The sequence below is a fragment of the Callionymus lyra genome, chromosome 1 (genome assembly GCF_982586985.1).
Source record: "Callionymus lyra chromosome 1, fCalLyr1.hap1.1, whole genome shotgun sequence".
NCBI classification, from domain to species: domain Eukaryota; kingdom Metazoa; phylum Chordata; class Actinopteri; order Syngnathiformes; family Callionymidae; genus Callionymus; species Callionymus lyra.
In genome coordinates, this window is record NC_141818.1 from 40,360,537 (window position 1) to 40,385,155 (window position 24,619).

At 40.4% G+C, this 24,619-nt stretch overlaps 2 protein-coding genes across 4 annotated transcripts; one reads left to right on the forward strand and one right to left on the reverse strand.

The window, feature by feature from the left end:
- Positions 1–98: 98 nt before the first annotated feature.
- pkd2 (polycystic kidney disease 2) lies at positions 99–9,395 on the forward strand. Of its 3 annotated transcripts, XM_087807481.1 has the most exons (16): positions 99–176; positions 316–868; positions 2,915–3,028; positions 4,524–4,657; positions 4,732–4,982; positions 5,052–5,276; positions 5,345–5,573; positions 5,642–5,812; positions 6,670–6,851; positions 6,919–7,039; positions 7,108–7,206; positions 7,270–7,391; positions 7,452–7,569; positions 7,649–7,812; positions 8,661–8,808; positions 8,931–9,394. In XM_087807481.1, the coding sequence occupies exons 2-16, from the start codon at positions 463–465 to the stop codon at positions 9,126–9,128; spliced, it is 2,682 nt and encodes an 893-aa protein (XP_087663607.1). In that variant the 5' UTR covers positions 99–176; positions 316–462; the 3' UTR covers positions 9,129–9,394. The 3 variants fall into 3 exon arrangements, with proteins under 3 accessions (XP_087663607.1, XP_087663616.1, XP_087663600.1); XM_087807490.1 differs by having other exon boundaries at positions 135–868; positions 7,652–7,812; positions 8,931–9,395; XM_087807474.1 differs by having other exon boundaries at positions 135–868.
- A 310-nt stretch (positions 9,396–9,705) lies between these two features.
- On the reverse strand, positions 9,706–22,842 carry abcg2d (ATP binding cassette subfamily G member 2 (JR blood group)). Its single transcript, XM_087784130.1, has 15 exons — positions 22,628–22,842; positions 20,385–20,444; positions 20,192–20,306; positions 19,182–19,334; positions 18,953–19,110; positions 18,740–18,891; positions 17,084–17,192; positions 15,491–15,722; positions 14,599–14,681; positions 12,415–12,504; positions 12,225–12,346; positions 10,448–10,602; positions 10,296–10,385; positions 10,114–10,226; positions 9,706–10,045 (listed from the first exon to the last, which is right to left on the reverse strand). Exons 1-15 carry the CDS (start codon positions 22,840–22,842, stop codon positions 9,898–9,900), a joined length of 1,995 nt encoding a protein of 664 aa, XP_087640256.1. The 3' UTR covers positions 9,706–9,897.
- Between the last annotated feature and the right edge of the window lie 1,777 nt (positions 22,843–24,619).

Consider the following 24,619-nt stretch of genomic DNA (forward strand, 5'->3'; position numbering starts at 1 on the left):
AAACAGAATGTAATGATTTTAAAGTTTATCCAGGACATTAAGAGACAAAATAGCTCGATTATTGATGTGAAAAGTCGACGCCAGGAGTTGTCATGTAACCCGAGTCCGCACAGATGTGAGCAGTACTTCAGGAACAAAGATGGCTGTCCCGGACCAAAAAGTTCTTTTCTCCACTTGTACGTAAACTTTTTTTTTGTTGAAAGCCTTTAAACCACTTTTCTTAAAAGTATTAACTAGTGACTTAAGTCAACTACAGCGTCGACAAAACCACATTTTGGGGGACATTGTTTTAAGTTTGTTTTTTTTCTCTCCAAGACGTTTCGTAAGATTGGAAAAATAACTGGAGCTGGAACGTTAAAGGAACGTTAATCGGATGAAGAGTCTGTTTGGATCCATTATCATTAAACACAAAAAGAAACTTTGTGCAGCGGTTTGTTTGAGAAAAACCACGTCGATAAAAGGATGAGTTCCTCCAGAGTCAGACCTCACCAGCAGCCCGGGTCCAGGTCCCCCAACACCTCGGACACGAGCGAGGGGATAGAGATGGAGAGCATCCAGCACCAGGACCTGGGTCTCGGGGACGGCACTCCTTCTCCTCCGTCCAGACAAGCCTGGAGTCGCGACAACCCGGGGTTCGAGCCCGAGGACGGCACCATCCAAGCGGACTGGCCTCCGGCGAGCCCCGGACGGAGGTCCGTTTCCACGGTGTCCAGCACCAGCAGCAGCGGCCTGGGAGGCTTCACCGGCGGCGGCAGCAGCAGCACCAACATCCCGCGAGGAGGACAGTATCCCAGCCCGAGCCTGGATGCTCGGCCGGAGAAGCACGAGCCCCGCGGCTGTTTGAAGCAGATCCTGCACAGAATACGAGGTAAGGTTTAGTCCTTCGAACAGAACCATCTAAAGACACTGAGGTCAAAATTCACATGGTTTAAGACGTGTAGCATATATTTATTTTGCATTTTCAAGTCATAAAAGCTTTAAAGAGTTCAAGTTAGTGCAGGTTAAACTCTCTAAAGCAGTGGTCTGGGGACCGGTACTGGTCCATGAGACCTTTTATGAACCGGTCCCACTGAAAAAAATAATTCTATTCATTCATTTAGAAAAATAAAACATATTTTTGAATATATTTGAGTAGATTTTTGTTTCAGATTCTTCATTCCATATAAATAAATGCTTAAACACAAACTCACACATTGGCACAAAGTCTCTTAAAGGTAGAAAACACACACATACAATCACAAACATACAATGAAATAACACACAAACATCTGGTTGTAACCAGAGCTCTTGTTGATTCAGCGTTATAGTGAGATGCTTTTTAAATCACTTATTCTGTTTTTATTCATGTTATGCTTGTAATGCTATTGGATTTTTACCTTTTTCTATCTGACGTCAGCCCGTGAATATATTTCTGACATTCAACCTGTCCGCTGGTCTCCTGCTCTAAAGCACATACACTCAAAACTACAATATCTCTATCAGACTCAAATCCATATTTTCTGTCGCGACTCGACTCGACTCGACCAACAAGTGGCCCCTTGTGTTATTAAGTTTGACACTCCTGCTCTACAGAGGACAAACAAATAGCAAATGAATCATATATCAAACGTATAAAAGTATATTTTGCAATCTAAGAATAAGCAAAGTATGAAATATAAGTGCAAACATGACGAGGTTTCTCGTCCTAGAGACGCAAGAACCAGAGCGATTGTTTTGTCAGCCAGTCAAATAACCAACCAAGCATTTTCCTTGCAAGTCTGTAACACTCGGAAACACTATTTCAGGGATTTTGAGGCATTTCCAAATTTTGTGAAATAAAGGAAAAAAACAACAAGGGTCGGGGCCCAATTTACACTGTAGGGGATCAAAATCACAGCATAAGGGGCCCCTATGTTGAATGGAACTGGCGAGAACCCTGGATTGAATAGATATCCCTTGTGTTATCTCAGGGTCAAGGTGACCCGACGGTAAGATAACAATTGTGTTTGAGGTATCACTCGTGTTGCCTCTGGGCTTCCAGGGGCCTTCTGGTCACCTTGACCCTGAGATAACACAAAGGCTATAAAGGCAAACATTTTTAAAAATGTTTTTTTTTAAATAAAGTAAAAATGAAATTGTAAGTACTTTTAGAATACAATAATAAAATATATACATTAGAAAAAGCTTCTTACAAATACATTTGTCATTTCAAATAAAATTAGGGCATGCAATTTATTCATAATATTTATCCCAATAAAACTCTCATATATCAATTCTTTGCAGTGAACACTAAATTATGTCAAGGTGATCCGGAACATATTTATTTTATTTTTGGATGGTCCTTAAACACAAAATACTAGGAGGATTCAGAAGTTTTAATTGAAATACATATTAACGCTACTCTAAATTAGAAATGAAAGGACGTATTCTTGTATTATCAAAACCAAGATTAAAACAATGAGCATCTCGTAAACCTTTTTTATAATACTCAACAAATATCACATGCACAAAACTACATTTTAAATAAGGTACCAAATATTTCATTATTTTGATCTGTGGATTTAAAATGTGAATTATACCATTCTTATTGTTTAGAAGTATTACATTAATTAATAGAAATAAAGCAAGTTATTAATCTTGCATTTATTTTTGTTTTCTGTGTTATTTATTTCCAGTTGAACATTTTTCATGAGAACATTTAAACATGTCTAATTTTATAAATGTCTTTTAATCTTACTATTATTCCTTTAGATTCTCTTTAATCTTGTGTGTCTTTGTTTATATCTGGTGTGTGTATAGGACCCACGTATGTGTGTGTTGTTTCAATCTTTAATTTAAAAACGTTTTCGCTGGTTTTAAATCAATGAACACAATGTTGCACTTAAGTTAAGTGTAAGTTCTGATGGTCGTTCTTTCCTCGTTCTTCTGTGTGCAGTTCTGTGGGGCACTGAGCTCATGGAGGACAGCGACAGCAGTCGAGAACGTTACCTCAGGAACGTGCTGAGAGAGATGATCACTTATATTGTTTTCCTCCTCATTTTATGCATCCGTAAGTACGCTCGCTCAAGCAGCAATACAGTTAAAAAAAACTGCATACTGGGAGAAAAACACACGTTGATGTAACTGACCAGACGGTGATGAAGCTGTTAACCATGACCAGCGCTTTGTTTATCTGTGAGTCATTTTCCAAACTCAGCTTCGAAATGAAATCTTCAGCAATTATCGGTCGGATTTAATTCCACCAGCAGGACGAGTCTGTGGGTCTGTACTGCCGCTAACGTAATGGCAATCCCACATGTAGTGTGTGTGTGTGTGTGTGTGTGTGTGTGTGTGTGTTGGAATGAGAGGTCTGAAGTTGCTGCCCCTCAAATGCCAAACTACTAACTAAAGACGTAATTGTTTCCTGGCAGAGTTTGAGGGCAGTGATGCCAGCCACACAGCCGGGTTGAAGAGCTCGGATGAAGCTCATGGAAGCCAGTTTGTGTACAGAATGTGTGTGTGCGTGTGTGTGTGTGTGAGAGAGGGCAGTGTGTTGCTAACCTGTAAGCATTCAAACTAGGAAGCGACTACCTACCATGTTAGCATCACTAGCTCTTAATGCTAACATGTAACCGTCACAGATTCAAACTAACCTGCTAGTATGCATCAGAAGCTAGCAGTGTGAGCTAATGTGTAGGCTCTACAAACGTATTAGCAACTAGCTACCTTCAAAAATTACAAGTTAGCAGTGACCGGCTAACATATTAGCATCATAAGCACATGTTTTAGCCAATATATAATAGCATTTCGCTAACATGTAACCATTACTATGTCATTGTACCGACAGTAAGTTTTACAAATTGACACCATCTTCCTAGCCTGTTAGTTTATAATGCTGGCACTGTCCAACTAACCTCTATGAATACGAAGCTAGCAGTGTGGCTAACGTGTCGGCTTTACGAACGTATTAGCTACTAGCTTCCATTTAAGTAATACAAATTAGCAGTGACTAGCTTAAATATTATCATCAAAAGCATACAACTTTTAGCCAATATATAATAGCACGTAGCTAACATGTAACCATTACTATGTCATTGTACCTGCAGTAAGTTTTACAAATGAACACCATCTTGCTAGCCTGTTAGTTTGTAATGCTGGCACTGTCTAACTAACTTCTATGCATACGAATCTATCAGTGTGGCTAACGTGTCGGCTTTACGAACGTATTAGCTACTAGCTACCATTTAAGTATTACAAATAAGCAGTGACTAGCTTAAATATTATAATCAAAAGCATACAACTTTTAGCCAATATATAATATAGAACGTAGCTAACATGTACTGTATACTGTATGTCATTGTACCTAGGTGCTACAAGTTCACACCAACTAGCTAGCTAGTCAAATTAGCACTGTCTACTATTATCTATGAATTAGAAGCTAGCAGTGTATGGCAAACCTTACCAACAGTTTTTTTTTTTTTAAATTAATAAGTAGAAAAGAACTTCAAGTAATAGAGAAGGAAATGACAAAAACCTAATTAAACGTGTCTTCTATGTAAAAACAGTGACTTACGGGATGGTGAGCGCCAACATGTATTACTACACCAAAGTGATGTCCCAGCTGTTTCTGGACACCCCGCTGTCTGCCGGACACCCCGACACTTTTCGGAGCCTCTCGACGATGGAAGACTTCTGGAAGGTCAGTGACGACGACAGATAATCCTGGTGCTTTTTTTTCGGAAGTCTTCGTTTCACATCTCTGACGCTCCTCAGTTCACAGAAGGGCCCTTCCTCAAGGGCATGTACTGGGAGACCTGGTACAACAACAAGAGCCTGCCGGAGAACCAGAGCCTCATCTACTACGAGAACCTTCTCCTCGGGGTGCCTCGCCTCAGGCAGGTGAAAGTCCACAGCAAGTCCTGTTCGGTTCACGAGGACCTGAAGGACACCGTCCAAGACTGCTTCAACATGTTCACCCCGTCGAACGAAGACAAAGCAGCATTCGGGCCGAAGAATGGAACTGCGTACGTGTGAACATGGACGTGGACTTGTTTCTCTTTTAAACCAGCTGACCGTGAGAATGTGGTCCTCAGGTGGACCTACACCACGGAGAGCAAGATGAACGGCAGCAGCTACGGCGGGCGGGTGTCCGGGTACGGCGGCGGCGGATACTATCAAGACCTGTCTCGCACCATGGAGGGCTCTGCAGTGCAGCTCCAGTTCCTCAAGGATCATCTGTGGCTGGACCGCGGCACCAGGGCGGTCTTCCTCGACTTCTCGGTCTACAACGGCAACGTCAACCTCTTCTGCATCGTCAGGTGAGAGGTGTCGATAGCACATTTGAAAATCACCTATTGTCTGGACGCTGACTGTTTTTGTTCCTCAGGTTGCTGGTGGAATTCCCCGCCACCGGTGGAGCCGTGACGTCCTGGCAGTTTCAGACCGTGCGGCTGATCCGATACCTGTCGAGCTGGGACTATTTTGTGGGCTTCTGCGAAGTGTTGTTCTGCCTGTTCGTCCTCTACTACGTGGTGGAGGAGGTTCTGGAGATCCGGATCCACCGGCTGCATTATTTCAAGAGCGTGTGGAACTGTCTGGACGTGGTTATCGTGGGGGTGAGTCTCAAGCATGTCACGGGTTCGGGTACAACAGACGGTTCAGTGTGATCTGTGTCGTGTCACAGCTGAGTGTTGCTGCCATCATCATGAACGTGACCAGGACCGCCATGGTCGGGACTCTCCTCAAGGGGCTGTTGGAGAAACACAACACTCACCCCAACTTTGAGTCTTTGGCCTACCTGCAGATCCAGTTCAACAACGTGGCTGCAGTCATTGTCTTCTTCTCTTGGGTCAAGGTATTCATACTCTATACCAGTCCAGATTACGTGACGTCATTATTCCTAGCGAATGTAATAGCTTAAAAAGTTAGCTAGCCTGGCTAACCAATAAGAGTACTAATAAGTAGAGGCTGGAAACAATCTAAGATTGACATGTTATCAGTCACTACCTAACAAGTTTGCATCACAATCTCAAGTACCTCATAGCATTCTAATTTAGCACCGCCTAGCTAGCCTGTACATGTAATAAGTTAATAGTGCATAAAATCTGCTAACGTCTGTAGCAATGCAGGCTAACCTAAGCATTTCAATTTGGTATCAGCGAACAGTACTATATGCACCACTAGTTAGCAGAACCTAGCTCACCTGTTAGCGTAACGCATAAGCAATATTTCTCTACCATGTGAACCTTACAAACTAGCAGTGTTGGGCTAACCTGTAAGCATCACAAAATAGTGCTTGCTAGCTACCATGTTAGCATTCCAATGTTGCACCACGTAGCTACCTACCTGCTAACATCTAGCATATATATTAGAGGCTAGCAATGTGTTGCCAACCTGTAAGCATAACACGTTAGTAGCACCTATCAATATTGTATGGACAATTTTAAAGCAGAACCTGGCTAACATTTAGCATAACAAGTTAGCCGTCTTTAGCTACCACGTGTTAGAGTGCTTATTAGCTTCCATGTGAACATTTTAAACTAGTGGCATTGCACGTACATGACATCTCATAAGTTAGCAATGCAACGCTTTCATGTGAGTATTGTTAGTAGTGCTCATCTAATATATGAGTTAGCAGTGATGGGGAAACATGTATTATTACAAGTTAGCAAGGCAGCTAATTAAAAATGTACCTCGACCTCTCCTTTCTAGCTCTTCAAGTTTATCAACTTCAACAAAACCATGAGCCAGTTGACCGGCACCATGTCTCGCTGTGCCAAAGACCTGGTCGGGTTCGCCATCATGTTCTTCATCATCTTCCTGGCTTACGCTCAGCTGGCCTACCTAGTGTTTGGAACCCAAGTCAACGACTTCAGCACGTTTCAAGCCAGCATGTAAGAGCAGAAAACATTTCGTTATCGTGCGCCGACTGAGAAATGCTAACGCTTCAGTGTTGCGAAGTTTGACGCAGTTCCGGATCATCCTGGGAGACTTTGACTTCTCCGAGATCGAGAACGCTAATCCTGTGCTGGGACCGATCTACTTCACCACGTTTGTCTTCTTCATCTTCTTCATCCTCATGGTGAGCGAGTGACGAAATCCCATGAGTACTATTCGGTAGTTAACGCCGGTTCATTTCCTTCCGGACAGAACATGTTCCTGGCCATCATCAACGACACCTACTCCGAGGTGAAGGCGGACATGTCGCAGCAGAGGTCAGAGATGGAGATGACCGACCTCATCAAAAAGGTGGGATGCGAAGCAGCGAACGTACTTGGTTGAATGGCTCAATGATACCATCTTGTCCGTCAGGGTTGCAACAAAGCCTTGAGGAAGTTGAGACTGAAAAAGACGGCGGTGGACGACATCTCCGACAGCCTCCGTCAGGCTGGCGGGAAGCTCAACTTCGATGAACTCCGTCAGGATCTTAAAGGGTTCGTACCGACGCGCAGAAAACTTAGGACCAGAGCGTAAATAGAAATCGTGAAACACAGGAAGGGTCACACGGATGCGGAGATCCAGGCCATCTTCGCTAAATACGACCACGACGGCGACCAGGAGCTGACGGAGCACGAGCACCAGCAGATGAGGGACGACCTGGAGAAGGAGAGAGTGAGTGCTGGCGTATATATTCTGGTGCGACCTGCCCCCCCGGGGGACTCACTTTCTTTCTTTCTGCTGGTTCTGCTAGGAGGACTTGGATCTGGAACGCAACTCCATGACCAGGCTGGGCAGTGGGCGGGGCTTCCCTCGCCTGCAGGACGACTCGGAGGAGGACGACGACGAAGACAGCGGCCATAGCTCTCGTCGACGCGGCAGCAGCTCGGGAGGAGTTTCTTACGAAGAGTTCCAAGTGTAGGACAATGATTTCAAGTAACCTCTGCTTATGTCATTCATGGCCAATGTCCTTTTCTTACTTCATCGTGACTTCGAGTCGATCCTTTGACCCCGGGGTCCGATATACTGTTTCCATTACGAGTAAGCACCACCTAGCTAACCTGTTAGCAGCATCTAGCTACCATGTGAACATAAAATGTACCATTATTCGGCTAACTATAAGTATTAAAACAGACTACTACTACTATGTGAGCAGTGAATAGCTAATATGTTAGACATTGCTAGCATAATATACTAACGAAATCTAAATCTAACATATTTAAACCAAGATGTAAGTTAAAGGCACTTAGCTAACATGTAAATATTACCCACAGTAAATTAGTTTTACACATTGGCACCACCTAGCTAGCCTGCTAATATAACATGCTAGCACTGTCTAACTTCACACCAATGCATTAGAAGCTAGTTGCGCGTGGCCAACCTCTGGGCATTATTGCTTAGAAACAACTAGTTACCATGTGAGCTAAACAACTAAGCCGTCACTGGCTAACACATTAGCATCATTATTTCATACATTTAAGGCCAATATATAACATTTAACCTAGCAAGCCTGTTTGTGTAATATGCTAGCACTGTAGCTAATGTCTAAGCATAACAACCAAGCTAAGTTATTAGCATTAGAAGTGCTCGGCTTTACGCTAGCGTTGCAAGCTAGCAGCACCTAGTTAACGTTTGTCCTGCTTCTGGAACCAATATTTCTTACTAAACCCCCCCAGAAAAAGAGAATAATATGACGAAATTAGTTTAAACTGCGCCCTCTACAGGTGAACTGACTCTGCCTAACGTTTCACTAACATGTCCCTCAGGCTGGTGAGGCGAGTGGACCGGATGGAGCACTCGATCGGCAGCATCGTCTCCAAAATAGACGCCGTCATCGTGAAGCTGGAGACGATGGAGAGAGCGAAGCTGAAGCGCCGAGACGTTCTGGGTCGGCTGCTGGACGGGGTCATGGAGGTCAGATATGAGTACAGATCCAACACCGAGCTAACTTCATGAAAAACTGTAGATTGGATGATGATTAAATGATCCAAAAATCCTCTCAAGTGTATGACAAAGTGCCTCCTGGTTCTCTCCAGGACGAGCGACTGGGCCGGGACACCGACGCCCACAGGGAGCAGATGGAGAGGCTGGTCCGGGAGGAGCTGGAGCGCTGGGACTCCGACGACGTGGTCTCACAGGTCAGTCACCCGCCGGCGGCCACGCCGGTCCACCTGCGCCCACGCCCGCCCTCCTCGCTGTCCACGGACGAGCTGGACAACGGCGCGCACGTGTAGAGAACTTCTTCAGACTCCATCGCGGTCGATGCTCACCAGATTCTTGCGTCAGAAACCTGGACCTCTGTACATACTTATTTTCCACGGAAAGCTATTTTTATAATGTGCATTTATTAAGAGCAGTAGCAAGTGTAGCTCGTCGCCTCACTCGTCATTAAACGGCTTCTTTTTACGATACATATTGTAACTTAAAACAAACTTCGATTTGGAGTGCATTTCTGTGTTCATGGGAAACCCATGTATTTACGTTTGACTGTACTTTATACAAATGTTTGAATAAAGTTTAAAAATCAAAGGCGTCTCGTATCCGCTGCTTCCCATTCAGAAATGGACAGAAAAGGCTTCAGTCATTAAAAAGAAACATGTCTTGTTGTCACTGAAAACTTCCCGGAATATTTTTTAATTGAATATAATGCCATTTAAAGTTGAATTACATCAATACTCTACGATAAAACACTGTTGAAAGAAATGTGACATTAGTTCAAAAAAGATATACACACAAGCACATCGGTGAAGGCAGAATAAAATATGTATTTGTGTAAAAAAGTGAAAATAAAGAGGTTTATCATATTTTGTTAAAATCTAACCCATATAACTTTTTTGTCCTCGTTTCCTAAAAGTGTTCTTGCCTTATTCCTTACGAGTCTCGTCTTCATCATCTTCTTGTTTCCTAAAAGATTTGCCTTTTTTTAATCGTGGCCGTCTTGTTTCCAGAAAAGATAATCTGCCTCCAAAAAATGAAAAGACAACAGAGATTAAACTTAAATCTTCAGGAGAATGTCTTGATAAAACGAAGTTTCAAATATGTGATGAGGAGGAAGACGAGCGCCATGACAGCCAGGGCGACGTGGTTCTTCCAAAGTCCCCAGGAGCTGAACTCAACCCCCAAAAAGTGCAGTTGTTGTTCGCCCGTACACCTGGAGGAAGGACGCTCAGATTAAAAGGTGGAAGAACAGCAGGTAGAGCACAGACAGGGGGCGCTCACATCAGAGCCGCGGTGCTCTCGCTGCAGTTCAACATCAGCGAGGACATGCTGGAGTTCTTGGAGACGGACTCGCCGCAGAAGTTTAATCCAACGAACTCGTTGATGTTTAAAGCCTGTTGGGGACACAAGCAGTACATTAAAAAAAAAAAAAACGCTCACACGATGGCGCCAGAGAGTCTTACAGCGAGACCATATCCGGGGATGCTGAGATACTTGAGCCAGTAGAGCCAGTCGTGGATGCTGGGCAGGTTGATCAGGAGGCCGGAGAAAATCTGTAGACGACCAGAAGATTGTATCGAAGCATGTAAGGGTTTGTTGAAAATAAAAACCTCACCATCATGAAGACAAACGTGATGGTGATCAAGATGTTGGCCAGAGCGATAACCGTCTGGTCGGCGGCGATGGCGAGCGTCAGTGCCGTGGCCGTGTACGCCAGCAGAGTCACGGTCAGAGTGAAGATGAAGAAGGCTTCCACTGTGGGTTTGAACCCTGGCAGCAGATTACAATCACATCAATACTGCAGGTTACAAATACATCTTAACTTAAGTTAAGTTCAACCTTTCTCAGTCTCCCTCACGGTGGCAGATGAAAATTAATAGACATCTAATTTTACTGATTTCAGCCCTTTTCGTTAGTTGTAAGGGGGTTCAAAGGGGGGTAGAAGACCCCCGTTCAAATTAAAACATGTCCAATATTATATGTCATTATTGACTATATGTTTTACATATTAAAGTAAGGGAGACTTCCAGAACTTTAGTACCTTTTGTTAATTGAAAGGAGGCAGAAAGGGTGGAAGAGGACCCCCGTGAAAACTGTCCCATTTTGATCAAATTAGTTACTATACATGTTAAATATTAAAGTAAGGGAGAGTTCCAGAATTTCAACATATTTTCTCAATTCTAGGGTGGATAAAAAAGGGGGCAGAAGACCCCCATGAGAATGCAAATATGTTCCAATTTTGATTAAATTAGCTACTATATGTTTAACTCTTTAAGTAAGTGAGATTCAAAGAATTTCAGCAACTTAATTTAAAAGTTAGGGGGCAGTATGGCGGCAGACCCCCATGAAAATTTGAATATATACCATTTTTATTAAATTAGTTACTATATTATACAGTATATATATAAGTAAAGGAGATTTCTAGAATTTCAGCACATTTTATTGATTGTAAGGGAGCTGAAAACCTCCATGAAAATGCAAATACGTCCAATCTTTATGTAAACTATATGTATTATATATCAAGTAAGAGAGAGTTCCGTAATGAACGGTCTTTATTTAAAATAAGAGGGCGAGGAAAAGACCAGAAGACCTGCAATAAAATGTCCGATTTTTATCCAACCAGTTACTATACTATACTAGGTAAAGCAGATTTTCAGAATTTCATCACCTTTCCTTAATTGTAAGGGAGCAAAGACCCCCATGAAATGCAAATATTTCCAATTTTGATTTAATTAGTTAGTATATGTTTTACATTTTAAGTAAGGGAGATTGAAAGACTTTCAGCAACTTATTTAAATATTATCGGGTGGCAAGGGGGGCAAAAGACCCCCAATGAAAATTCAAAAATGTCAGTCATAATAAATTAGTTACTATTTATATATTATATATAAAGTGAAGGAGATTTCCAGAATTTCAGTACATTTTGTACTAAAAAGGGGGGCAGACGACCCCCATGAAAATAAAAATACGTCCAGATTTTATGATATCTAAACTATATGTATTACATATTAATATTTTAAATGTTAGGTGAGAAAGGAGGACCGAAGACCCCCACAAAAATTAAAATAGGTCAAATTGTAATGAGATTTATAAGATCATTAGCACACAGTAAGTAAACACAATTCCCATAATTTCAGCTTCTTTGCCATTTTTTTTTAAATATATTTTTTATACTCGGGGGACACTGGGTATCTAAGCTAGTTTTGTTTAATTTGAAAAAACACACTAAACATTTGAATAACTAAACTTAATCATCATCCATTTGACTCTGGTGAGAAAATGAATTGTTACAGGTCAATATTGTTTTAGAATCTAAGAAGATTAGTTATGTTGTGTATGATATAAAGTTGTGTTGGTAGTTGTGTTGTTAGTTGTGTCGACACTTATCTTACCGATCAAAAAGTAGAGGACGGCGCTGAACACCACAGAAGTGAGCGTGCGCAGAGTAAAGTCGGCCACAACCTTGGACAGGAAGTAGACCGACACTCGGTAGTATCCGCTGATGTACTCGTGCCTGGAGCGAACACAAATATTCTCATTTCACGCCGTTGCCGTTGAGAACGTTGACCTGTGGGTACGTACAAGAACAGCTTCCTCTCTATGATGAAGAGCTCCGCGGCCGACACCGTGCTGAAGCACTGGTTAGTACTGATGAAGAAGAGAGCTCCCAACCTGAAACACATGTGACACGTTCAAACATGGGATTCGATACATTTACACGACATAGACCTAGAGAGCAGGGACTGACCCTTGTGCCCGAACATACAACAAAGCCCTGACCACGGGAGAGTAGAAGAAGAAAAGTCCATTGAGTTTTTCTTTTATGGTCGAGCTCATGAGCCCTCGATGTGCCCAATAAAGTTTAGTAAGAAGATTAGACCATCAGGAATGCATGTAAAGATTAATGCAAACAATTCCTTAAAGACTATAAAGACATGTGATATTTCTCCATAGAAGTCATGAATCAGAGAAACCTTGATGTTAATACTGTAGGAACAAGGATATATGTGTAGTATTGTCGAGTACTTGACTCTGGTGTTGCAGTATTTACAGACCACATGACTCTTGATGAAGTCGTAACTGATTTCATTTGTTTTGAAAGCAAAATAGGTCCAAACATCAGCTTTGAAAGCTGCGGGAATCGGCTGTATCCTCTTGTCCTCAGTCAGCCGGGATTTCACTGTTAATTTTTCGGTTTTTGTTCAGAGGACTTAATGACTGTGGAAGTTAAATTGTGACACAAAAATGAACAAACGCTCTGAATATTTACATGTTAAAGTTTTGTTTTAAGAATATTTGGATGTTTGAGTGAATCAATATTTTCTTATACACCTAATATGAACACACACAATAAAGTACACATAAACGGACACAAAAAAAAGGTACATGCATGCACACACACAAACACGCACACACAGTCACTCATAAATACACACATACTCAATCATGCATACATGTTGACACAAACTTGCATAAATACACAAATACACACTTAAACACAAACACATTTATATAGACCTAAACAAAACTCACATTTATGGACACATACAACACGCACACATGCATGCATATAGACAGACACACACACATTTATAGATACATACATCACAAATATTTATAGATACATACAACACATAAAGACAGACACACACACATTTATAGATCAATACAACACACACACACACAAGCATATAGACAGATACATACACACACATTTATAGATACATACAACACAAATATTTATAAATACATATATCACACACACACGCATATAGACAGACACACACGCATTTATAGACGAATACAACACACACAAATGCATATGAACAGAGACACACAAACATTTATAGATACATACAACATAAATATTTATAAATACAACACACACACACACACACACGCATATAGACAGACACACACACACACATTTATAGATACATAAAACACACACACACACACACACCACATATAGACAGACACACACACATTTATAGATACATAAAACACACACACATGCATATAGACAGACACACACACACATTTATAGATACATAAAACACACACACATGCATATAGACAGACACACACACACATTTATAGATACATAAAACACACACACATGCATATAGACAGACACACACACACATTTAGATACATAAAACACACACACATGCATATAGACAGACACACACACACATTTAGATACATAAAACACACACACATGCATATAGACAGACACACACACACATTTAGATACATAAAACACACACACATGCATATAGACAGACACACACACACATTTAGATACATAAAACACACACACATGCATATAGACAGACACACACACACATTTAGATACATAAAACACACACACATGCATATAGACAGACACACACACACATTTAGATACATAAAACACACACACATGCATATAGACAGACACACACACACATTTAGATACATATAACACACACACATGCATGCACATACACACAAATATATATAAACACATAGACAAACACACACACAAACACACACACATATATAGACACATACATACATGGACATCTACACACAGACACACACACACACACACATATTGACCCGTATACACAAACACATTCACACACACACACAAACAAATATATATAGACACGTACACACACACACACATGGGCGCCTACATACAGACACACACACACACAAACACAAATCATTTATTTGAAGCTTGTGTTAAGGTTTCAACTATTTGAAGGTGAGATGAACCTGTTCTGGATTCCACTCTGATCCTCTTGGATGTTGAAGAAAATGGCTCCGACCACCAGAGCCAGGAAGATGTGGACGACCACCTGAAACACACAAACACCATTTCAGGCAAAGGTTTCAAACTCATAATCAAATCACGACTGCGTTAAGGAATCCCAGAAGAAAAAGCATGCAAAGGTTTTAGAGAATAATCCAGTTGATGATATAAATCTTCAATGGCTTTAATCAGCTAAACTAATTCAGCTTCTCGCGGAGAGCAAGTTCAAGTTTCAGGGGATCAGGGGTTAAGTGGTGCACGGCGTGGCGGCGGGATGACAAAAGAGCGGGAGAAGTGAAAGCAACACAACTCCTAATCCCAACTATTTGCAGATTATGACAGGACTAAGCAGTTCCCAGGGTGAGGGGAGAAGTTAAGAAGGTCGAGCTTTTTTCCACCTCATTCCCACCAGAGCCTCCAGCCGTCATGATGCTGTCATGTGATGAGGGGACGGGGGGACGGGGGGGGCTTTGGTCAGGTATGATATCAGTTTAGAATCGGACCCATCTAGAGCAAGAGTCGGGTCACAACAGACACTAAAGCCGATTACGGCGCCCACGCCAACCGGAGCCCTTCTTGTGGGATTATTGTGACTTATTTCGGGCAGATTAGCTGTTAATAATACTTAAAGTGAGGAGACTTCTTTAGGCATTTTGATTGCCGGGGGGGGGGGGCGACTAATGAGGGCGTTAAGTCGTGACCTCTTTAGTTCCACATGTAAACACCGGCGCTGCTGTCACTTCTGACGGGAAGGACAAGTTAAAAGTCAGAACAAAAACACGTCATTCAAGCCCGAAAGGTTGACAGTCTTTTGACGCAAAAATATTTTGGTTCGGATTCTTTGTTCCAAGTTACCTGTGTCACAGAGGTCTGTGCGTCCAGAAGGAGGTTCTGGAAGGTTCTCTTGAGGACCCAGTGCAGCTGGTGAAAGAAGGAGTTGTTGTAGTGGAGGGTGAGGGTGGTCTGGAAGTGACCGGGTCGACCCAGTGCGATCCGCTGCAGCTCGGACTGCACGTCCCTGTGGTAGCTGCTCCTCTTGTACTGATCCAGCAGATGCTTCACCACGTTCTGTCGGGAACGTCGGTCGCTCTCCATCGCCGGCTCTGAAAGAGAGCGATGGACGAGAGAGAAATGATGCTTTTTCTTTTAGACGGGGACCGACATCCTTTGATCCGTGGTCGGGAACTTTCTGACCCAAAGAACAAGATCGAAGACAGAACGACCCAAATGACTTTTAACTGTCTGGACTCTCTGTTCGAGAGAAGATGAGGAGCCACTCAGGAGTACTTATGAACCATACTATACATACTATACTATACTACATACCTGGGCAAAGTGCAGCCCTTTGACTGTATTTATGCGGCCCTCGTAATGTCACAGTATGATCATGTATAAATGGTTTCAATGCATTAACAAATGTATTTTTTATTTATTATTAGTTTACATTTTCAAATAACACTTCCCTTTTTTTTTCTGTGTAATTTTGTGTGTATATATTAATCCCTCAAAACCTTTTTTTTAAGTTAATTGAAAAAAACTCATCTATACAACAATAAAATTGCATCTTATTAATAAAAGTCACGGCCTAATGACGCATGTCCTTCTTTTTAAGGGATTTTTTCGTCTTTCTTTTTGCTTGACGGCCCCTAACAACATTCACAGACTTTAATGTGGCCCTTGAAGAATTTTAATTGCCCACCCCTGCTATACTATATACTACTATACATATAAAAGTACTTCTCTGTGGGCCAGGCCTGCATATTATAATTCAATAATACAAACACTGATTTGACTTAAATGTCCTTTTATAACTTTTTAATTAAAATCAATTAATATACAACCTTAAATAAAACCTGGAACTGAACATTTAATAATTCTAAATATCACATAAATTAGAGCAAAGATCAAACTAAAACTGGCTGCACCAATGGAAAATAAAAAATATTTTTCCATTCACTTTTAATAAAGTCCCCCCCCCAAAAAAAAACACTTTAAAAAGGGCTTTATTTCTTTAACTTTTGTTTTAATCTCAACCTGCTTTTGTATAAGCTTTTCTTTTGCATTCAATTACATTCAATAGTTGTTTTTTTAATTAATACAATTCCAAACTTTTGAAAATAAACTAAATAAATGACTTTTTTTATTTGATAAAATAACTAAAATATGAAAATGTTATTTTCTAGCCTCTAAATTCATTATAAATGAAACGTTAAATTGTTGTTAAAGAAACTGTAGCAACGCCTCCAAACTAGCAGGAAACATTCTCCCAGCTGAGCTTCCATGAAGGGTCTGGGTCTCTTCATTCCAGCTGCTGCCACCACGATCCCACCATAGATACTGTTCATTGTGGTCATTTAGCAACTTAATCAGCTTGTAACAAAAACAACCCGATAACAGAACCAGGTGCGCACAATATGATTCTAAAACACAATTGTTTCTGGGAATTACGTGGAAGTGTCGTTACCGTTGGAGTTGCTCTCCTTCGAGGAACCAGCGTCTCCATTTATCACATCGAGGAAGAAGTCGGCCGGGTTGTTGTGGGGTTCGCAAGAATATCCTGAAAGACGGATAAATTAACCGAAAACATTTTTGAATAAATTTTATTTTTATTTCTAGTCTCAAAATATTTCTATAGTATAATATATCTATATATTTTTGTTAGAAATCAGAAACCTTTTGATGTCATTGCATAATGTACAATGACATGTAGAAGCGACTGAGCGTTAAAAGTACACATAAAAAGAACGAGGCATTAGTACAAAGTGAAACAAATAGATAAATAGATCAAATGTTAAGGGCCTGTCACAGTACGATACAATGGCACATTAAACGTGTGTTTCTGTGGACATGTGGGCAGTTCACTGACGTTGACAAGCGGAAGTAAACTAGGCTAACGGAGATGCAAACATTAGCTCTAGCTGTAGCATAGTTCTTCATTGTAATAATATTAACGTCTGCAAAAGTCTTACAGCCATAACGCCATGTTTCAAACTGCTTTGTGGTTTTGACCCACCATCGTAATAATAGTGAGTGATGTCGTTTATAACCAACCTGATCTTGTTGCCTGCCTAAGCTGTTAGGTTAACTCTGTCATCTGTTGAGCTATCATGAGGCCGAGGACGACATCCGAGTTTAACATGTGGCTTTATCACTCTGGATTGAGTTCACAAACTTAAAATGTGTGTTTTAACGCATTACTCATCTCACCAGTGCAGAACGTTCTGTGTCAAGCTACACCGGAAAAGCAAAGCACGGCCCTCTGACTATTAGTTCGGCCCTAAAGATGTCGTTGTACAACTAAAAAAAGAAGGATAATCTATAACTCATTCCAATAGTGAAAAATAACTAAGTCTTTAAAGATCTTTGTTCTTTTTTGTATCGTTCCTTTTTTTGGTTGAAATACTTGAAAATTGTGTTTTAATATCATATTTCTAAATTAAATGTATCTAAAATGAAATATCATAAAATAACTAAAATAGCCTGTGAATTAAAATGAAGTGAATTTAAACTGTGTATTGCTTTGTTGTTTTCATGCTTTGTGACCCTGGTCTGCGAAAGGCACTTTACAAATAACTATAAACAACTTTCTTACTATTACATTGTCCTTGGGTGGTGTGTGTGTGTGTCTGTGTGTGTCAGTGTGGTTTGTGTTCAGTGTGATGATGATGGCTTGTTGGTCCAAGCTGTCCCTGGGTCAATTTGTTCTTGTTTTGCTGGACCTGTAGCGTCTGCCAGAGAGCAACAAGTCGAAGCAAACGATCACCCTCTGAGCTCTCAGGAGGTGCAGACGCTGCTGTGCCTTCTTGACGATGGCTGAGGTGTTAGTAGACAAGGAGAGGTTTGCAGAGGTCACAGTGCCCAGGGAGGTGAAGGTGAGGGGAGAGAGCTATTTGTTTTTGTCCATTTTACTGCCGATTAAAGGAAAATAGGCCAATATTAATAAGTATTGTAAGTACTTGAAAAAGGTGCTTTTTAAAATACAATCAAATAATAATTTATCCTAATTTTATAACTTGAGTTTGTAATTTCCGCTCCTCAATTTTTTGCTCGATGACCCCTCACACCAGGCTGCCCCCCCACCGACAAATAAAGACTCGTGATTACCGATGTCACTGAAGTAGTCCAAGGCGTTGGGAGACGGTCCGTGGTACGCCATCTTCCCCCCGATCAGCAGAGTGAGAGAGTTGAACAATCGGAAGATGGAGTATCGCGGCTGATGGATGGACATGATGATAGTCCTCCCCTGGTCGGCCATGCTGTGAAACCACACGGGGGTTGAGATACGTCCAGGTCAGCCTGAGCAGGTGAGCTCCTCACCTCTTCAGCAGCAGCAGGACCGAGTTGGCCGTGCTGGCGTCCAGACCCGTCGTCGGCTCGTCCAGGAACAGAACCGAAGGGTCGATGACCAGCTCCATGCCGATGCTCGTCCTCTTCTTCTCTCCTCCGGAGATCCCTCGGGTCAGCGGCGTGCCCACCTTAAAAACAAAAAACAAACCTTTTTATAGTCGTAATTCTAAAATTGCCGACGAGTGTACTTTGCACTCACCTTGCTGTCGGCCACCTTGGCGAGACCCAGCTCCTGGACCAGATGACTGACCCGAGCCTGTTTCTCTGTCGCCGGCACCGAGGAGGGCAGTCGGAGCGCGGCGGAGAAGCACAGGTTCTCTCTGACCGTCAGCGTTCCCATGACCACGTCCTCCTTTTAAGTAAGTAAGTAAGTAATTTTTATTTGTATAGTGCTTTTCCAGACCAGGGTCACAAAGAGCTTAAACAATCAAAACAATATTCAATAAAGTATATACTTTAAAGATCAAGATAAAACTGATAACACAACAAGAGTTCCAGAAAATCAAGGAAAAGCCTGAACAAATAAAAACATCTTAAGATGTTTCTTAAAGAAGTCAGTAGATCATCAAGTGCAAACACAGAGGAAGATCGTTCCAAAGCTTAGGAGCAACAGACTGGAAGGATTTCTCTCCTCTGGTCCTGAAGCGTGTTCAGGAACCATCAGTAGATTCTGATCCACAGACCTCAGAGCCCGAGCTGGGGTGTAAGGCTGGATATGATCGCTGATGTAAGGAGGAGTCTGACCATGAATAGATCTGAAAGTAAGAACCAGAATTTTAAAGTTGATCCTGAAAGAAACTGGAAGCCAGTGAAGAGTTTTAAGGATCGGAGAAATGTGAGTTCTTCTACTAGAGCAGGTCAGAATTCTCACTTCAGAGTTTTGAATCAACTGCAGGCGAGACAGATCCTTCTTGTTAAGACATGAAAACAAACTGTTACAATAGTCCTGGCGAAAAGAAACAAACGCATGGATTACAAGCTCCAGATCATGTTGTGACAACATTTTCCTAAGTTTAGAGATTTTTCTCAGTTGAAGGAAACAGTGTCTGGTCAGTTTTCTGCAGTGTTGAACAAGAGACATGTCTTTATCAAATACAACACCCAGGTTTCTCAGGCTCAGTTTGACAGACTGACCTAAGTCAGATTTTAACACAATCAATTCGTGATGACATTTTTCTTTTTTTTTAAAGCCGATAAACGGACACAAACCTGGACTACGTAACCAGACAGACACTTGAAGTTCAGAGGTTGTGGCGCCCCGTCCACGAGGACCTCCCCGGAGAGGCCCGACGGGTCCTTCCGTGCAGCGAGAACATCCAGAAACCTTTGCAACAGAGGAGAACATGAGGAAACATCTGCAGCACAACCAGACCCGTGGACTGATAGAAGGGCGAGGACTCACGAAGACTTGCCGCCACCGGAGGGTCCGAGAATTGCGTTCAGGCCTGGTCTCATGATTCCACTGCAGGGGAAAACATTGAAGAAAATCATCTTCATCATCATCATCATTATTAACTCATCTCAACTAATGAAACCTTGGGGACAGCAGCCAAAGCAAAGATTACCATATGGAAGTTTATCTGTGCCATCAGAATAGTCACATTAAACACTTATTTTCTATATTGAAATGTTGGTATAATAGAGCCATATACAGTATATATATAAATAGATTTTCTTTTTTTTTTCTTCCACATATAGACTTTGATATTCTAATTCTAATAACTCATTAAATATATTTTTCAAATTCAATATTTTTTCATTCTTAGCCTTTTAAATTCAATACAAAAATGTTGGTTTAATAAAGTGATACAAAAAAAAGTACCGCGTTACTTTCAGCCACTCAAAATGTTGAATTTAGTAAATTTAATTTTTAAAATTCATCGATTCACTAGCAAATACAGACTCTAAATGTAGAAATGATTTAATTTAATTATTAAATAAAAACAAATTCAACATTTTAAATATAGAAGTTATTAAATTAAATCAGCCTATAAAAAAATATGAACATTTCAATATAGAAGTTATTGAATTCAACAATTTAATAAAGACAACCTGCTTAAAAAACGACAGCATTTCAATTAAAAACTCAAAGCTTCAACCTCTTAAATGTTAAAGTCAATATACGGATGAAATTGATAAACTTCCATAGTCCCAGACCTCCTGCTCCCCACACCCTAATCCAGGTAGAACATCTAGTCTCTCCAGTGACTTGAGTCCACCCTGAGGTCCCCCCCCCCATCGTCTCAGAAGGCAGGCATCATAGGCTCTTCCTGAAAAGGAGCCTGAACCCCCTCAATTTAGAGAAGCTACTTTGAGTCTCTCCTGAATGACTCGCCTCATCTCCACGAGCGATGTTTCTAGATAAATCCTCATAAGCTCCTCTAATCATTAATGAACCTTCAGAAAAAAAACCCAACACTTTTCTTTCTCACTTGATACAGATATTATGAGTTTTCCTTCACCATTGAAAAAAAAATCCATAGAATTTTTCTAAATCCACAGCAAATCCTGGGACTTCAGAGCGAATGCTCACACAAAAGGCCTGTGGTGTAAAACGGAATTAAAAGCTTGTATAAAAGCCTGGCAGTGACACGGGACAGTGTTTAATTCTCTGCACTGGCAGACTGCCCTCGAGAGCGCCAGGGAGATTATACGCAGCCCCCCATGCTTAATATCATATAATTAACCCTGAGGCCATGGAAAGTCGAAAAAAAATGGGAAACGTCAAGTGGATTCAATATCATTAGCAAGAAAGGGATATGAAAATTATATCATGGCGTGAAATGAAAAGTTGCTACAGAAACCATTGAAGATAATCACAGGGTAGCATCGAAGAATTTACAAACAATCCATCACACTTTTAATTCTATCTAAAAATAATAAACACTTTTCTATTCATTCATTATTCTCTACAAAAGTAAGGAGGTGTTTTTTTTTTCTCAAAAATTAAAAGATAAAATAATCACTATTTACTAGATACATTAACAGTGATAATTATAATATCATATAATATATATATAATAATCATATAATAGTTAGATAATTATTTAACTGCACCTTTCTGGTTATTTTTGTAAATATGATTGTGTATATATAATATAGTGCAGATTTATTTTCTATTCTATTTAGATTTTTTTTATTTTTTATTATTTTATTTCTGGGTGTTTTATTTTTTTTGGTATATTGCTGTTGTTAAACCGAATTTCCCCTCGCGGGACAAATAAAAGGATTCTGATTCTGATTCTGTTATTTATTAAAGGCCAAAAAAACACCATATAGTCCTTTAAATAAATGATTAGATCACCTTGTTTTCTTCAATTTGTGTTTGATTTGATCGTCTGGTATGACTAGAGCGACATTTGTTAGGACAGACATAATTATAAGAAGAAACAAAGCTCATAAGTGGTTTAATTAAAGACCTTATAGGTACACGTTCGCCATGATAATAACCACTTTAATATTAAGTTAAATACGACAATGTGCTTTGACAAATCTACTGACAAAAACAATGAATATTCGGAATAAAACCGAAAAATCTAATTGTCAATTTTTGAAATCCTGTAAAAGTTTGATATATATTCAATTCAAGGACAAGGAAAACCGCTGCACGTTTGAAAGCGACAGGCAATTAAAGTGAGAACTGACTTCAGGTCCACCAGGATCTCCTTGCTGGTCACGGTCCTCTTGCAGAAGAAGCCGCTCTTCAGCGGGACCTTGTAGTTGATGTTGTGAAAGCTCACGGTGGATCCTCGCGGCGGCCTCAACTGCTCCTCGCCTGTGCCGACCTTTGGCCCCGACATTCCGTTGGTGCAAACGTCGTCCATCATTGCGATGTTGATGTGACTCATTGGGTCCGTCATCATGAGAAGAACCTGTAGAAACAAAATCACGACTTAGAAAATAATGAATACAATTCAGTTAATAAAACAATAATTCACAAGGATGTATTATTGTATATGCAATGTGCTTTAATGTCAATTCATCCTTGAACTAATACTATAAAATAAATGTTATAATATTCAATCTTCACTATGTCAAATATGGCTTTGATCTGAACTATTAAAGTTTCAGTTCACGCTCAGACAGAACATTACACACGTCTTGATGACGTTTATAATCCAAAACAGTGCATCACTGGCACCAAAACTGACTTTAACATTAGTTTAGACACAGTATAAGAACAGCGACCTCCATTATGATCGACGTTTTGGGGTTTTTCATTTCCAACGTGTCACAGGATGACCATCTTTGTAGGAATAAGAAGACATTTTGAACGCAAACTTCTTGCTTGACTTGAACATTCCAGCGTCAGCTCAGCTGGTCATAATATGCCAGACAGGTAGATTACTGGGTCACTACAGTACAGTTAAAAACAAGTTAAAAACAATTAAAAACTCTATTTTGCTTAATATATATTTTAAAAAGAGAGATAAAGGGGAGACAAAACTGTCCCTCTTACACCTGTCCAGGTGTATCAGGCTGTTTATGCTGGTGGTAAAGGTTCTGGATCGACCCAGAATGTTGAGTCAATCACCGATAACCTGCTCCAAGAACGACACACACAACGCTGGTCCAAGTCAGCCCTGGGTCAGCGGACGGGAACAACCCAGAGCGTCTGTAAATGTTCTATTTTATTATTGACTGAGTGGAGTTTGTGAGGAACAATGTTCTCCTCACCTGGCCAGGTAATGAACGTCAGGACAAAACTGCTTTGGATCATGTTATTAAGAATTGTAACGTACATTTATTCTATAGACGTGTTACGAGTCGATCGAGGACATAAAATAAAAATTACAAAATGAAATATTCATATTGTGAACGTGTGTGCATACATTCTCCAAATATAACAAGAGCCAAAAGTTTGACTTTTTATTTATTTTGGGTATATTTGAACAATTTTAAATTCAGAAATGCAAATGTTTATTTTTGGTTTCATGTTTTATGATTTTCAAGAAAGTTTCTACTTTTCAGGTGTATTGGATGAATTGATAGAAATATTGAAAGACAATTGAACGAGTTTCTCTGCGTAATAACATATTAATAAGCTAATAGCATGAACAAAAGTTGAGTCAATTGATAATATTAGTTATAATAATTAAATCAATGGCATTTAGAAAACCTCCTCAGCAACAGACTCTATAAAAATCTATAAAACTTTATCACGACTCAAATAAATATTAGATGAATTACAAACACAATATCATTACTTCATGATTCATTTAGAAACATGGATGTTTAAAATAAGATAAGAAAGACTTACCCGGCGGTGAAGACTGAGCGCTGCTGCGGTGCCTCTGAGCACAGAGCTGGACTAACGTCTCCTGACAGCAGAGACAGGTGCCTCACACTCGAATGTGATCCCAGAAACCTCTGGGTTTTAACCCCTTATTCACCGCTTCAAACCGAAAATCAGCATCTCCATGAACCTGAACCCTCTGTTATACTTGAATAAATAGCAAATTTAAAAAAAAGTGAAACAATCAAATCACTGAGAGAATGATGGAATTTTTTGTGTGTTTTTTCTAAGTCTTTCTAAGTCTGAGTCTTTTCTGAGTTGTAGGAATATAATCCTGGGATATAAAATGTATCTCAGGCCCGTACAAACACTGTAAATCAAATGGATTAATTAAAAATGAT